This window comes from Lontra canadensis, unplaced genomic scaffold (genome assembly GCF_010015895.1).
Source record: "Lontra canadensis isolate GAN:19392208 unplaced genomic scaffold, GSC_riverotter_1.0 scaffold220, whole genome shotgun sequence".
NCBI classification, from domain to species: Eukaryota; Metazoa; Chordata; class Mammalia; order Carnivora; family Mustelidae; genus Lontra; species Lontra canadensis.
Window position 1 is genome coordinate 221,646 of NW_022631214.1, and position 13,904 is coordinate 235,549.

Genomic DNA, 13,904 nt, shown 5'->3' on the forward strand with positions numbered 1-13,904 from the left:
CAACCCCTGCCCTGCGACGGGGTGCTGACTCTCCTGTCTCTCTCCCCCCACAGTGTGACAGCGAGAGTGAAGGGGACGACAAGGTAAGCCCCCCATACCTCCTCCCGAGACCTCCACCCACAGGGGTGCGGGACAAGTGGCCTCCTCACATGTCCTGGCCCCGTCTCTGCCAGGGATACCTGGGGGCGGGGGGCACTGTGGGCGGGGCGGGGGGGGCATGTTGTGGGTAAGTGCCACCCCCACCTTCCAGGCTGGGGTCCGGAAACATCACCAGAAAACAGATTTCCGCTAATAGCAGCGGCGCCTTAGCACCTAATTACCCTCCTTTTCAGGAACAATGAAGTTCCCATTAACACAGGATTTATGCACTTGGAGTGTTTAGCTCAGGAAAAACCACAGTGCAGGCCTGCTAGGGTGGGGGGGCCTTGGTCCTGGTCATTTGCCGGCCCTCTGTGTGTCCCATGGGGAGCAGGGAGGAGGCCACCCCCAAGCCCTCAGCCCAGCTGCCGTCTGTGGGGCCCCTGCTGTGTGCTAAGCGCTGTGGAGGCGGGACTCGGCCCTGGCATTCACTCTCTGCCGGTCCTGAGACCCTGGGGGATGGGAACTGGGACCCCAAGGCATAGAGAGGGTCAGGAGCCCGCCCGAGGTCACACAGCTGGCCCCTGCAGTCCTCCAGAATATGGGAATGGCACAGCTGCAAAGAGTGGTAGCTGCTGATGAGGCCACCGGCAACGGCCGCACCGAGGGTGGGTGCCAACTGGGCGAGGAGGACCAGAGTCCAGGCGGGGGACCAGGGTGTTCCCCCCTGGGGTCTGCTGCGCACTGGCTTCCAGGCCGGTTTTGTGAAGGGGAACCAAGTCCCGTGGGGAGGTGCGAGTGCAGTGCGAGACCATGCTGCACGGCCAGCTACTGTGTCCCAGCCTGTCCCGGCCTGCGCTGGGCTGGCGCTGTCCGAGGCCTGGCCAGCCGGATGGCCACCCTTGGCAGACGTATGTGAGCAAGTGTGGGAAGGGCTGGGATGCTGCCTGGCAGGACAGGTCTGCGGAGGATGCCGGGGGCGGGGGTCCGGGTGACCAACCTCAGAGCCTGGTGGAGGGGGGGACGGGAAGGGTCCGGGGGCTCATCCGTGGCAGGGGGAGAGGCAGTGTGGATGGGTGAGGCCTGAGACCCGCCGTGCAAGGCGAGCAAGCCCAGAAGTCCTGAGTGGGGTCCTTACTGGGGTCTGGACCATTTGAGGAAGGTGGCCGGAGGGCAGACAGCTGGGAGTGAGCACCGCTGTCTGGGTTCCAGGGCGACGAAACTCAGCCGGCCACGCCCCAACCAACACTCCCGCCAGCCCCTCTGCAGAGCGGTTGCTCCCAGACTCTCTGAGGAGTGAGACGAGGGGCCTCAGGAAACTGCCAAGCTGACCCCTCGCCTCCGGCCCCGCCTTTCCCTAAAACCACCTTGAGGGACGTGCTCTCTGAAGCCAGAGGTGTTGGGAGGGGGTTCAGAGGAAGGGGTTGCTGAGCCCCTGAGATGGCTGGCTGTCCCCTCCCAGGCCCTCTGGCCTGCCTTCCACAAAGAAACCAAGCTGCTGCGCCCCAAGTGGGTTCCTTCCGGGCGTCACTGTCCTGACTCGGCCGCCAGGTTGCACCGCGCCCAGAACCACGGCTGGCTCCTCTCCGCCAGGAGCGTTGACCCCAGCCCTCCAAGGGCCTCTGGGGCCCCGTGCAGCCTGGCCTCTTGGTCACTGCTGGCCCTGGCCTGCTTTACCCTCTACCTCTGAGCCCGCCCCTGCTACGAGAGTGGGGACTCTGGGAGGGAGACCGGGGGTGGAGAGGGCAGACACCAGGGCGCAGCTCAGACCGTGCCCCAGGAATGAGCAGTCACTTTGGACGTAGCCATCGATGCCCTGGACCAGGTGGCAGGCCACCACCAAGGGCTAGCAGGGGCTATCACCGTGGCCTCCGCTGCACTCACCCTGAACAGGGAGGCCGCAGGCCAGTCTTAAGCAACGCTTGGGGACCAGCCTGGCCCAGCCTGGCAGAGGGACAAAGGGGACAGGTGTGCTCTGGAGGAGCTGACTCTGGATGGGGGCAGTGTGGAGTCTGGGACTCATGATTCTTGTGTTTCTGGCAATTCCCTGTGCACCCCGAGGGAAGAAGCCCTGCCCTAGAGAGTACGGAGGGTTAGAGTCTGAGTCCCAGAGCCCCCTGCCCGGAGGGTCTGGCTGGGGTCTCTGCTGGGCTTGCTTCTCTGTTGCGCCATGCATAGCCACTTGGCCCAGATCTCTTCCAGGCTGCCGCTGAGGCTCGTGGCTGTGGGTCCTGGAAGGAAGGCTGTGGCCAGAGTCAGCCTTCTACAGAACTGTGTGCTGGGCTGTGGCCACCGTGAGGTGATGCGGTGGCCCAGCCTGGCGTGGGACAGCCCTTGGCTCTGGGGCTCCAGAGAGCACAGGCCTCCTCCCCGGTCACCCAGGTTTGCCTCTCCCAGGAGTACCTGGGTCTTCTGCGACACTGGGGTGTGTCCCTGGGCAGCTTGGGATGGAGGCCAGAGGCCAGGTTAAGACCCCACGAAACTGACCGTGGGGCAGCATGGACTGGGCAGGTGGGCTTGGGCTGAGCCCCGAAGTTTGTGTGAATGTGGGGAGGTCTCAGGGCTTCCCGGAGAGGCTGCCTGGAGCAAGGGTTCCCTGAGGGGTAATTGGCCAACCACCACGGACAGGTTTTGCCTGGTCAGCACTGGCTGGGCCATGGTGCCTCACCAGGTTCTGTGTGGCTACCTGGGCTGCGGTTCTGGATGCTGTGACTGCCCCCCCTTGCCCTCCCCCCGCCCCCAGTGCCTCTCATCTGGGCACACACAACCTCTCCGCTCATCTGCTTACAAATCTGTCCCCGTCACATGCAGAGACCCATACTGCCTGCACAGTCATCTCCCAGCCCTCAGACCTGGCTTCCAAGGTACAGATGCCCGCTCTCTCCCACATGGCCCCACTCTGGTTAGGCCTACATTTGGCTGCTGTGGTGGAAACTGAAATGAACTGGCTAAATAGAGAGGTTTGTATTTATCACTGAGAAGCCCATGTGTGGGCCCCCCAGGCTGGCATGGCCTGTCCATGGTCATCAGGTTCCTGTCTTTCTGCTTGGCCATCCTTGGTATATGGCTTCCTTCCTCACCTCCTTAACCCATGAAGGCACCTGTAGCACCAGCCACCTCATCTGCATCTCACCTCTCCACACCACTGATCATACAGAATGACTGATTCCCTGCATGGTGAGCCAGGGAGAATGTTGGTGCAAAATGTCCACTGGGGGCCAGAGCAGAGGGAGAGAGAGGGAGAGAGCATGAGTTCAGAGGGGCCACATTATGTAAATCATAGCAGGAAGCTCAGGTTTGTTCCAAGTGCAGTGGGGAACTGCTACCTTAAGAGGTCCCTGTCCCTCCAGGCTGCATGGGGTCACTACACACCGTGTCAGGTTGGACGGCAAGAGAGACCGGAGTTCTGTCTGCCTCCCTTCAGCCAGCCTGAGTTCCAGGGTGGTGGGTAACTTCCTCCGAGCCCGTCAGGAAACAGGTGCAGCTCAGAGGAGCGGTACCTGCCCACCCAGAGCTGCCACCCTCCCTGTCCTCCCCCACCCCAGTCCAACTGACCTGCCACAGGGCAGGACCCCTCCCAGGAGCCTCTGCCCTCTGCAGCCCCCACCACCTCTGCCAGTGGCACAGCCAAGCAAGGTCTTCCGCTCCTTCCGGGAGGAGCTGGTCAGGCGAGGAAGGCCACGTATCTCCACAGTATTTGCAGGATGGCAAAAGCCCTGATTTTAGAGCTGTAAGAACAGGGGAACGCGAGTAAGAGGCATCCCCCCCATAGTGTGCCTTCCCCTGGGGCCCGGCCGCGGTGTGCCTCCCAGACCCTCCGCCCTGGGGCACTTGTGTGCTACACAGAGTAGAACTCCCCTTGTCCCCTTGCTTGCTGCGTGGCGGGCTAGAGACAGCGGGGCTGCTTGGGACCCGTGGGGAGGCAGCTGGCCGTACAGGTTGGGCAGCTCAGGGCCTGGGTCTGGGCGCTGAGGAGAGCGTGGCAGGCAGGCCGTCCCCTCCCGGACGGGGCAGCGGGAAGACCTAGGCTCCGTCTCTTGCAGCCTGTGTGCGCCTCGGGGACTGGCCAGCTTCTAGAGGCCGCTGCTGGCCCACCCGCCCTCACCCGCTGGCCTGGGGCTCTGCCCCTCGCTGTAGGTGCAGACAGGCTGGGGACGGTCCACATCCAAGACACGGAAGCACAGAGCCCAGCAGAGCCTGTCTACCCTGCAGCGGCCCCGGAGGCCGGGGTTCAGACAGGCAGATAGGAAGAGCTCCCTGTCGCCGCCCCTCATGAAAGAGCGGGCCCCGCCTCGTGGGCGCCCCGCCAGGCTCCGCAGGCCCCCCAGCCAGGCCCGCGCCCCCCCCCCACGCTTGGGGTGCTGGCTGCTGGCGGGGAAGGCGGCCTGTGCTGCCAGAAGGCTGGGGAGCCAGGCAGCCAGATGGCCCCTCCGCAGGGCTGCGGTTGGTGTCTAACTGCTTTTTTATTGGAAAAATATGGGGTGAAAAATTGCGTGGGGCTCATTAGGCAGCCTCCTGGGCCTGCACTGGCTGCCGTCTGCCCCAGTGGCCCGGCCAGGTGGCCGCTTGGCTAGTGCTCCTTGCTGCCCGTGGCCGCAGCGCTCCCTCAAGGGACGTCTGTCTGGCCCGCCCGTCTGTCAGGGCCTCTGCCAGCTCTAAGCTGCGGCCGGCCAGGAGGGGTCGGGGTCCCCTGGGGCACCAGCACACTCCCACGGCCAGCCCACAGCCTCTGGGCTTCACTTTGCTCTCTGCTAACTGCAGGCCCGAGGGGTGCCTGTGGCCTGGGGTGAGCCCCTAGAAAGCAGGTGGGGGGCCGCTTGAAATGAGGCGGGCGGCAGTCGCCCCCTTCCCTTGGCCGCCCCTGCCCAGTCTGTGCCCTGTGTCTACACTGAACCCAGTCTGGCCCAGGCCCCTCAGTGCCTGACTGAGGGCCTCCCTGCACCTTTGTTTTCTCTCTGAAATGAGGCTCGTGAGGTCCTCCTCCCAGATCCCTGTGACCTGTGAGGAGGGGACACAGTGGACCACACTCCTGGCCCTCTGGCCAGTAACCCTTACATTGCCAGACCGTGCTTGACCCCTCCTGTGTCAAGGAGGGCTGATGCCAGGGCAGCGCCCAGTGTGTGTCCTGGGGGGCTGGGGCCTTGCCCCTCCGGCCGGGCACCCCACCCCTGCAGGAAGTCCTGCTGGCCCTGCAACTCCCTGCTCACAGTGGGCTTCCCCACAGGTCTCTCTTGGACCCGCTCCTGGGAATACCTGCCCGGAAGTCTGCAGGAGGTGCTCCTGTCCCCTCACCTGACGTCCTGTCTCCGTAGGTCAGGTCCTGTGGGGACAGGGGTGCAGGGAACTCCATAGAGGAGCACAGAGCAGGCGCAGGGAAAGCCCTGTGGGCGTGTGGGGGCAGTGCAGCCGGGCAGCCCTCTGAGCGATGCCCTTTGGGGATGCTGAGCCCAGAGTGGGCCTTCCCATGGGTCTGTCTGAGGCAGGGCCCGGGCTCTTTGCACGCCAAGGGCTCAGACAGGCACTGGGTGTAGCCGGTGGTCCCAGCGAGGACCACCAGCTCACCTGGCTCCAGATGACCCTCCAGAGGGGTCTCTGTCCTGCAGCCTGTTCTGAGCAAGGCTCCCCGTGATAGGCCCCCCAGGATTGGAGGCCCCAGGGAGGGCCAGGCTGTGGCAGCCCCGCAGAGAGGGTACAGCCGGCCCCAGGTGCAGGGGCGGGGATGGGATGAGCACCTGCTGTGGCTCCAGACGCTCACGTTTTATAGTTCTGGAGGTCGCGAGTCCGAGACAGGTGTCCTGGGGCCCAAACCAAGGTGTCAGCCTCGCTGACTGAGGGAGAGCTCAGTTGCCGACCTTGGCGGCTTCTGGGGCTCTGGGGCCTCTCCTCAGAGCGTCTCTGACCCTGACCCTCCTCCTCCCTCTTGTAAGGACCCTTGTGGTCACATTGGACCTACCGGGGCCCTCCATGCTCACTGCCTCCTGGCGAGCTCCGTCTCTATGTCTGAAAATCCCTGGGCTCCTTGGGTGATGGACGTATTCTCGGGTTCTGAGGGTTAGGACATGGATGCCGTGGGGATCGCCGTTCCCCCACCATAGCGGAGGGCTAGTGCCCAGGTCTCAGGCCATGGCACACGGCGGACAGTGCTTTCTAGGACCAGGGGCCCAGAAGAAGCAGGTCAGGGGAGGGGGCTGAGGGAGGCCAGAGTGCTCTGGGCTGCAGGCGACCGCCACTCGCCTCACTGGAGGCTGACTGAGACGAAGCCTGGGGACCGTTGGTTTCCCCTGTGCAGGGATCCCTCAGCTGCAGGGCGCTCAGGCTCCACTGAGCCAGGCCAGCCCCCCCACACTCGAGGGCGTGTTCCCGTGGCTTTGCCTCCGTGGGTGCACACAGAGCCCCAGCTGTGGCTGGCCAGGGCAGATGGAGATGCTTCCCAGGGACAGGAAGTGGGAGACTGCTGTATTCAGTAGAAAGCAGAGGTGCTGGGGCCACTCGGCCTGCGTGCCCCTTTCCAGCTCCGTGACACCCCAGAAGATGTCGGGGCTGCCTGTCCCTCCTGTCCACCAGCCTCTGGCCCTTCCAGAACTAGCTGATCAGGACGTGGGGGTCGGGGTTTGGGGAAGCCCCCATGCCCACCCCTTGAAGGTCGTACCAGGCCTGACTGGGTTGGGGGCTTACAGAGAGGCTGCCTTTCTGGTGGGCTGCTACCCTCTGTGCCGGAGGGGGTCACAGCCCCTCAGACCCCACCTGCCTGGCTGAGCTCACAGGCCTTGCTGGGCTGGGGGCCCCCAGGGCAGGTGGGAACAGGCGGGCACCCCAGGGTCATTCAGGGCCAGGCATAGGCTGAGCACACGTAAGCCAGCAGATGCAGGGAGAGCCTGGAGACAAGCGGGGTGGGTGGGGCAGAGGTCCTTGCGGGGTCGAGACGCTCCACCCTGACGCCCAGGTACCAAGCCTCTCTCCCCACTCCACCAAAACTCAGTGCCTGCACACCCAGCTGGCCCTTGGAGGTCCCCCCAGCAGGACCTGGGGGACTGTCTGACTCGGTCCCACCCCACCCCTGGAGGGGGAGAGCTGAAGAGCCAGGCCTGCCTGCCACCTCCATTAGAGCACCCACCTCAGGGGCACACACCTTCCCGCCCCACACACGTGTGTTCACGCCCCACAGTGCTGTTATGTGTACACCTGCTCTGTGTGCACACACATCCTTGAGAGAGGAAGAAGAGGCCGGGGGGAGAGAGAGAGGGAGGGCAGGGAGAGAGAATCCCAGACAGGCTCCACACCCACCACAGAGCTGGATGCAGGGCTTGAGCTCACGACTCTGAGACCAGAAATCAGGAGTCACCCACCCAGACGATCCTCACCACCCAGGCAACCCAAGGTCCTTACCTTCGTCAGCATTGCAGAGACCCTAATCCCAGTATGGTCACATTCTGAGGTTCTGGGGGGCATATCTCCTGGGGCTACCACTTACCCAGTGTGGCACACTGCCTCGACCTGCTGGTGTCCACCTCCTGGACGTCACGAGCCACATGGCAGTCACAGCCACGGCGCTGAGGACTGCAGGTAGCCCGGGGCTGCCTCCCGGGGGGCCAGCGGCCATCCGAGCCCTCTAGCTCAGCTCGGCGTCCTGGAGCCACTGCTGCCCCGGTGCCGTCAGACCCTCCCTTGCAGGCTCGCAGCAGGGTTTCCTTGATTCTGTGAAATCCACGTCTTGGGCAACATCTGTACTCCCTCCTCACCCTGCTTTGCCCTAAATCTGCATTTCCCGGTCAGCGAGGAGGCTGCGCGGGCTGTTGGAGAAGGGTCTGACTTCACCCTCTGTCAGCTCATGAATGGGCCTTGGGGGTCTTTCTGGCATCGCTTCCCTCCCAGCACCATGTGCCGGTTAGCAAGGACCCTCCCTGGACCTGCCCCCACGCCCCGGCTTCAGCGGAGCCCGCCAGTCCACCTCCGTGGGGACCTTCCATGCTAGGCCAGGAGAATGGGGGCCGGTTCTGGGCTGGGCAGTGAGGGACGAGAGGGCACTCAGGCCCGACACCCTGGCCCTCTCCTCTCCCCGAGACCCCTGAGACCCCCGGCCACACTGCCTTCCCCCCACAGGGCTCTGTCCTTGGTCTCAGCAGGTGTTCTGGTCCTTCCTCATCTGCAGACTCTGCCTCCACTTACCCCAGAGAGGCAGCCTGGGTAGGGGAGCACCTTCCCCGGTGCTCGTGGGGTGACAGACGGAGCTACCACGTTGAGTGTGTGTCCCCCTGGGAAGCCCCTGTGCTCCCCGGCCCACTGCCTGTTTGGCTCCAGAATTTGCACCTTGTCAGTCTTTCATGTCATAGCTGCCTGCCTTTGTGCCCTGGGCTCCCCCAGCTGGAGGGGGATGCAGCGCCTGCGGGCAGCCTTGAGAACCACGTTTGACACAAAGACAGGCTTCCCCTGGGGTCTGGGTCTGCGGTGGGCGGGCCACACAGGCAGTGGGGCTGGGCTGGGGCCGCTCCCCCCCCGGACGACGCGTTGCCAGGCCCCTGCTGCCCGCGCTTGGACTGGCCCAGCAGAAGCACGCGGTCCCACCCCCGCTGGCTGTGCCAGGGGTAGGGTCTCCAGCCCACTGGGGGAGAGTGGGTATAGCCTGGCCACCAGTCGGGCTCTCTCCTCTGGCAGAGGCACAGCAGAACACACCCCTGGGGGGGCCCAGAGGGTGCAGAGCTCGGTTAGTGAGGAGCACCCGACCTGGCGTACATCTGCCCCCGAGAGGGTGGGACCTGCCCAGGGTCATGAAGAAAGGACAGAGCTGGGATTCCACCAGCCCTGTGCCCACGGTCGTCCCCTCCCCCTGCTCCTTCCCTGCAGGCCCCTCTATGCCTCAGCCTCAAGCCCATGGTGGGTAAGAGTGAGAGCAGGGCCCCACGTAGGCCCCTGGCCAACCTCCCTCTAGAGAGCTCCCGGCTCCTGTCACCACTGCCCCCTGCCACTCTACTGGAACAGCCCCATCTCTTCCACAGGACAGGCCCCGCCACCATGCTCCTGGCTTGTCCCAGCAGCTCCCAGCTAGGCCCACTGCTCCCCACCCTCCACCCCAGCTTTATGGTGGGTCAGACAGAGAGGGTCTTCAAGAGTCTCTCTTTCCTGCCTAAACCTGGACCCACTTCCTCTTGCTCAACATAAACACCCAAGCTCCCTCGAGGCCCTGCCAGGTTGCTCCTGCCTCAGGACCTTTGCACTGGCAGTTAGCTGTCCAGGAGAAGCTCTTCCCCAGAGTTCCCCTCACCTTGGTCCTGCCTAGAGGCCCCGGGTTGGAAGGGCTTCCCTGCTGCTGCTCGGAGCAGCACACCATGCCCATGCCCATTGCTGTTCCCCCCACCCCATTTGCACTTGTCTCGCCTGTTTCCCCATGTGTTTGTCGGCAGCTCCCAGGAGGCCATAAGCACAACCCAGGCCTGCTGATGGGCATTTGTATGCTGATGTGCTGAGAGCAGCCTGCTGTGCCCCACGGGGGGGCCCCAAGTTCTGCACTCCATCCCCTTGTTGGAGTCATGGATACAGACATGGGGTGTTCTTGGGGCTGCTGTGGCCACTGCCACAAACCTGGAGGCCACAGACAACACAGACTGGTTATGTCACAGTCCTGGTTTCCACTGGCTTGACTCAGGGTGGGACCAAGCTGTCCCTCCCGGGGCTCCAGGGGAGAATTGGTTCCTTGCCTCTTCCAGCTCCCAAAGACGCCCACATTCCTGCACCTGGCCTTTCCGTGTCCAGAACCAGCAGGGTGGCGTCTTCCATCTCCTTCCACTGGTAATGACCCTGGGATTCCACTGCCCCCTCCCCCAGTCACCTGCCATCACCAGCTTAGCTGGTGAGCAATCTGAATTCCACTCTGCCAGGGAGGGTGACCACTCACAGACTCCTGGGATTGGAGCATGACATCGTTCAGGGCTCTTTGGCTGCTGAACAGAGAGAACCAGGTTGGGACACACCACTGCATGGACCCCTTTCCCCTTTGCTGCCCGAGGCCTTGGAGCCAGGGCTGTGTGCGGGAGCTCATAACCCTGTGGGGTGCAGTGTGGCGGGTGAGGGGGCTAGACACTCGCCTGTGAGGCAGAGACTCCTCCCCAGTCCCTGATCTTCCCCAGTAGGTCTGGCCTCTGCTGCCTTCCCTGAGGACGAGCATGTCCTGGCCGAGCCCATAGAAACCAGTCATACTGCTGGGGTTCAAATCCGAGCTCTGCCGCAGAGCAGCTGCATGGCCCCAAGTGGGTCATTTCTTGTCTCTGCCTCCGCTTTCTCATCAACACAGTGGGGGTGATGGGGTGTCCTCAAAGGACGGAGGCATGAGGGCCCGACGATTTCAGTTACAGGGCGTACTGTGGCGTTCAACAGCAGCTGGCGTCTGCTGTCTGTGGCAGGAGACGGCAGAACTTGGGGGAATGGCGTTCATTTGCCAGGAGAAGTGAGTACAGAGATTTGAAAAATAATTCAAGCAGGACAAAAGGACTTAAGGTCCCCACCGCGAGTGGCACTGTTAGCCGTTTCTTCTGGACCCTTGGAGATTACTGTGTCCTCTGCAAATGTGTCCATTCGTGCATGGGAATCCTGGGGCTGGTCAGCTCTGCTCTCTTGGGATAGCTATGCAGCAGGCTCCCCCATTGTGGACCCGGCCACTGATTCTCACAGCCTGGAGCAGGTGTTTGCAGGTTCTGACCTGGGCTTCTAAGCCAGGGGTCCCTGGACGCCCCCACCAGAGCTCACCTCCTGGTGCCCCCGAGCGTGCGTTCTGCGTGGATTGTTACACAGCTCGTTTCATGATGGGAAGCTGTACTGCTGGCCTCCTGGGACCCCTGTCTGTACGCTCTGGAATGGAGAGGCCCGCCGCTGCCGCTGCGCCCGGGGGGCTACCGCTGTGCCTGCTCGGTGTCCGCACGTGCGGGCGTTCGCAAGCGGCGATGGTTCTCCTGGATCTGCAGTGGGCTTCCTCCCGCCGAGCGGCCTGGAGGCTCTGGCGGCCCGTGCCCGGCAATAGCCGTTTCCGCTTCCAGTGACTGATAGGACCTTTCCCCACTGTGCTTTCCCGTTTCGCAGACGGTGAAACCGAGCCCCGGGAGGGCGGAGATTACACCGTTACGGACATACGAGCGCTGTCGCTCTTTCCTCGCCGCTCAGTGGCTCAGTTTCCCCCTCTGTAAACCGGACTTAGAAGCCGTGCATAGCTTGTTGCGAATCGGAGGGGCTCGGGCCCACAAAGCGCTCAGCACAGAGGGTGCTGCGGCCGCTGGCCTCGCGGCGGACAGGGAACGTCCAGGCTCCGACCGGCGTGCGGCCAGGCGCGGGCAGATCCGCGCCTCGGGGCTGGATTAGTCGGGCCTGCCCGCGCCCCGCCCCCGCCCCGCCCGCCCGCGCTCTCGCCGCCGCCTGCGCGCCCGCCAGCAGTGCGCCCGCCGCCGCCGCCGCCGCCCTCTCCGGCCCTCGCCGCGCCCGACGGCGCCGGGGGCCCCGCGCACCGCCAGAGCCGCCCAGAGCTCTCTGAGCCGGTGCGCCCGGCATGCGCGTCCCCGGCCCGGGCTCCGGCTAGGCAGGGCGCGCCGGGAGAAGGGCCACCTCGACGGCCGGAGGTGGCGGGGGGCCCGCGCTCCGCCGCCCGCGTCCATGCCGCCCGGCCTCGGCCCGAGGACGAGCGGCAGTTGCCTGCAGAGCGCGTCAGACCCGGGGCGCCCGCGCGGTGAGTGCGCGCTGGTGGCACCGGGGAGGGATTCGGGACTTCGGGGGCCGGGGACAAGACAGCAACCGTCCCTTCCAGAGGAGCGGGGCTCAGGAGAGGCCCCCGGCGCTCTGCCCACCCCGTCTCTCCCGGGAGCCAGGCGCGCGGAGACCCCGTGTCTCCGGCTGCGTCCGCGCGGCCCACGTGGCGGCCGGCGGGCGGGGGTGCATCCCTGCGGAGGGTCCCGGGCCTTGGCGGGGGCACTGGGGGGCCCGCGGCAGAGGCGGGGCCGGGCGTCGTGGGGGACGCGCGCTTTTGTTTGTGCCCCGGCGGGGGCTCGGCCACCGCGGTTCCCGGCGCCCTCCGCGCTCACCTGCCCGGAGTTGGAGTTCTTTGTCTGGGGCGGGGCGCGGCGGGCGGAGGCTACCCCGCGGGTCGGGTCCTCGAAGACAAAGCGCGCCGTGACCCCCGCCGGCGGCCGGGATTGTGCACCCCAGGGGAGTTATGATCGGTCGTGACACACTCCCTACCGGGCGTGCCCTCTCCACCGAGACCGTGAACCTGCAGCCCCGGCCCCTCCCACCTGTGTTTTCGCCCGGAGTGACCCCTTTCTTCCGTTCCCACGCTGGCTCAATGCCAGGTTTAGAGACGCTGTGGCTGCCTGGGTCACATCCCAGTAGATGGTCTTCGGGAAGTTATTTGCACGGGTCTGGTGACTGCCCTGGTGCTGCCCACCCGCCTTGTTCAGCCGGCCAGCTCCGGACCCCTCCCCCTGGAAGAGAATGAGCAGAGGGACTGTCCTGGGCGACTTCCAGAAGGAGCACCTCTTCGCTTGCCCTGGGAAAGGGGCTGGCACGCGGTCGCTGGCACCCGGTCGCCGCCCCGCAGCCGCCTGAAGCAGTCTGAGGGTGCCTGCCCCGTCTGTTCAGAACCTTACCAGATGGGCATGGCTGCGCTTGTCCAGATGTCCAGGCCTCTCACTGTGGTCCAGGAACCTGCTGGGCCCCTTCCCAGGACCCCTGCAGGGACTCAGATCCTCAACCTCCCCAGGCAAACTTTAACTTGGGCCCTCTGTGGTACCGGGGGTGGAGGGGACTGCATGGACCTGGGAAAGTGCCTTCCCTCCTGCCTTTGCCAGGGGGGCATCCAGGATGGGGGGTAGTGGTGAAGACACTTCCCCCACTCCCTCCACTGTACCCCTTGAATTTCCAAGTGCCTGGGGCGCCACCTCCTGGCCCCTATTCAAGCCCCCGGCTTTGAACTAAACCAGCCCGGCCTTAGGTGAACTTGCCCCCCCAATCCCCCAGGCTGGGACCAGGAGAAGTTGTGCTGGACAGAACACAGGAATTTTCTCAGTGCTGCTTCTCGGTGTTCCTTCTGATACCACCTTGTTCAGATGGAAATGCCTGCCAGAACAGGGGGCTTGAACGTGGTTGGGGCTTGGGGACACCACCCCCCACCTGCTTCCCTTTACCAGCCCAGACCCCTCCTGGATGGTGATGGCAGCTGGGGTTTTGAGCTCGGATGGTTTGCTCTGCCTAGAGAGAAGGAGCCCTCTGGCAGTGGCTCTGAGCTGGGGACTCCTGAGGATGCTCGCTCAGTTAGCGCCGTCCCTGCAGCGCATCCGATGATGAAGACCTCAGGGGGCTGCCGCGTTAGAGGAGGCTGCGGGGCACACAGCTCCTCTCATCTGCGGCAGCACCCACACGCGTCCAGCTGAGCAAAAAAAGACCTTCACACCAGGCACCAGGGCCCTGGTACAGGGTGGGGGAGGGGGGTCAGGGTCAGGAGCCACATGGGCCTCACGCAGCCTTGCAGGATGGGGGGGAAAGACTGCAGTTGGGGGCACTGGGAAGACGTTGGAGCACTTGAGTCGGGGGGTGACCTGTTCTGATTTGGATTTAAGAGAGATTGGGCTTCGTGGGGAATTCATCTGTGGGCATGTTAATGAGCCCAGGTAATGCTGATCACAACAGAGCTATCAGGGGCGCCGCCATGTGGTCCTGGGGTCATGGTGAGGGTCCAATCCAGGAAGGACTGGGGTCCCTGGACCGCCTTTGGTGGGGTGACCCATGCGCCATCAGGCGTGGGGGTGCGGTGGCCATCGCTTCGGGCGGATTCAGGGCTGTGCTGCTGTAGAGCG

The 13,904-nt window shown here is 64.5% G+C and overlaps 1 protein-coding gene across 9 annotated transcripts in view; it reads left to right on the forward strand.

Annotated features, from left to right (window-relative positions):
* The window catches only part of FBRSL1 (fibrosin like 1), a 77,534-nt gene that overhangs the window by 47,670 nt on the left and 15,960 nt on the right, over window positions 1-13,904 (forward strand). For all 9 annotated transcript variants that reach the window (XM_032849219.1, XM_032849221.1, XM_032849223.1 and 6 more), the window contains one exon: window positions 54-83. In XM_032849219.1, coding sequence (XP_032705110.1) covers window positions 54-83 — 30 coding nt within the window. The remainder of the gene's footprint in view (window positions 1-53; window positions 84-13,904) is intronic.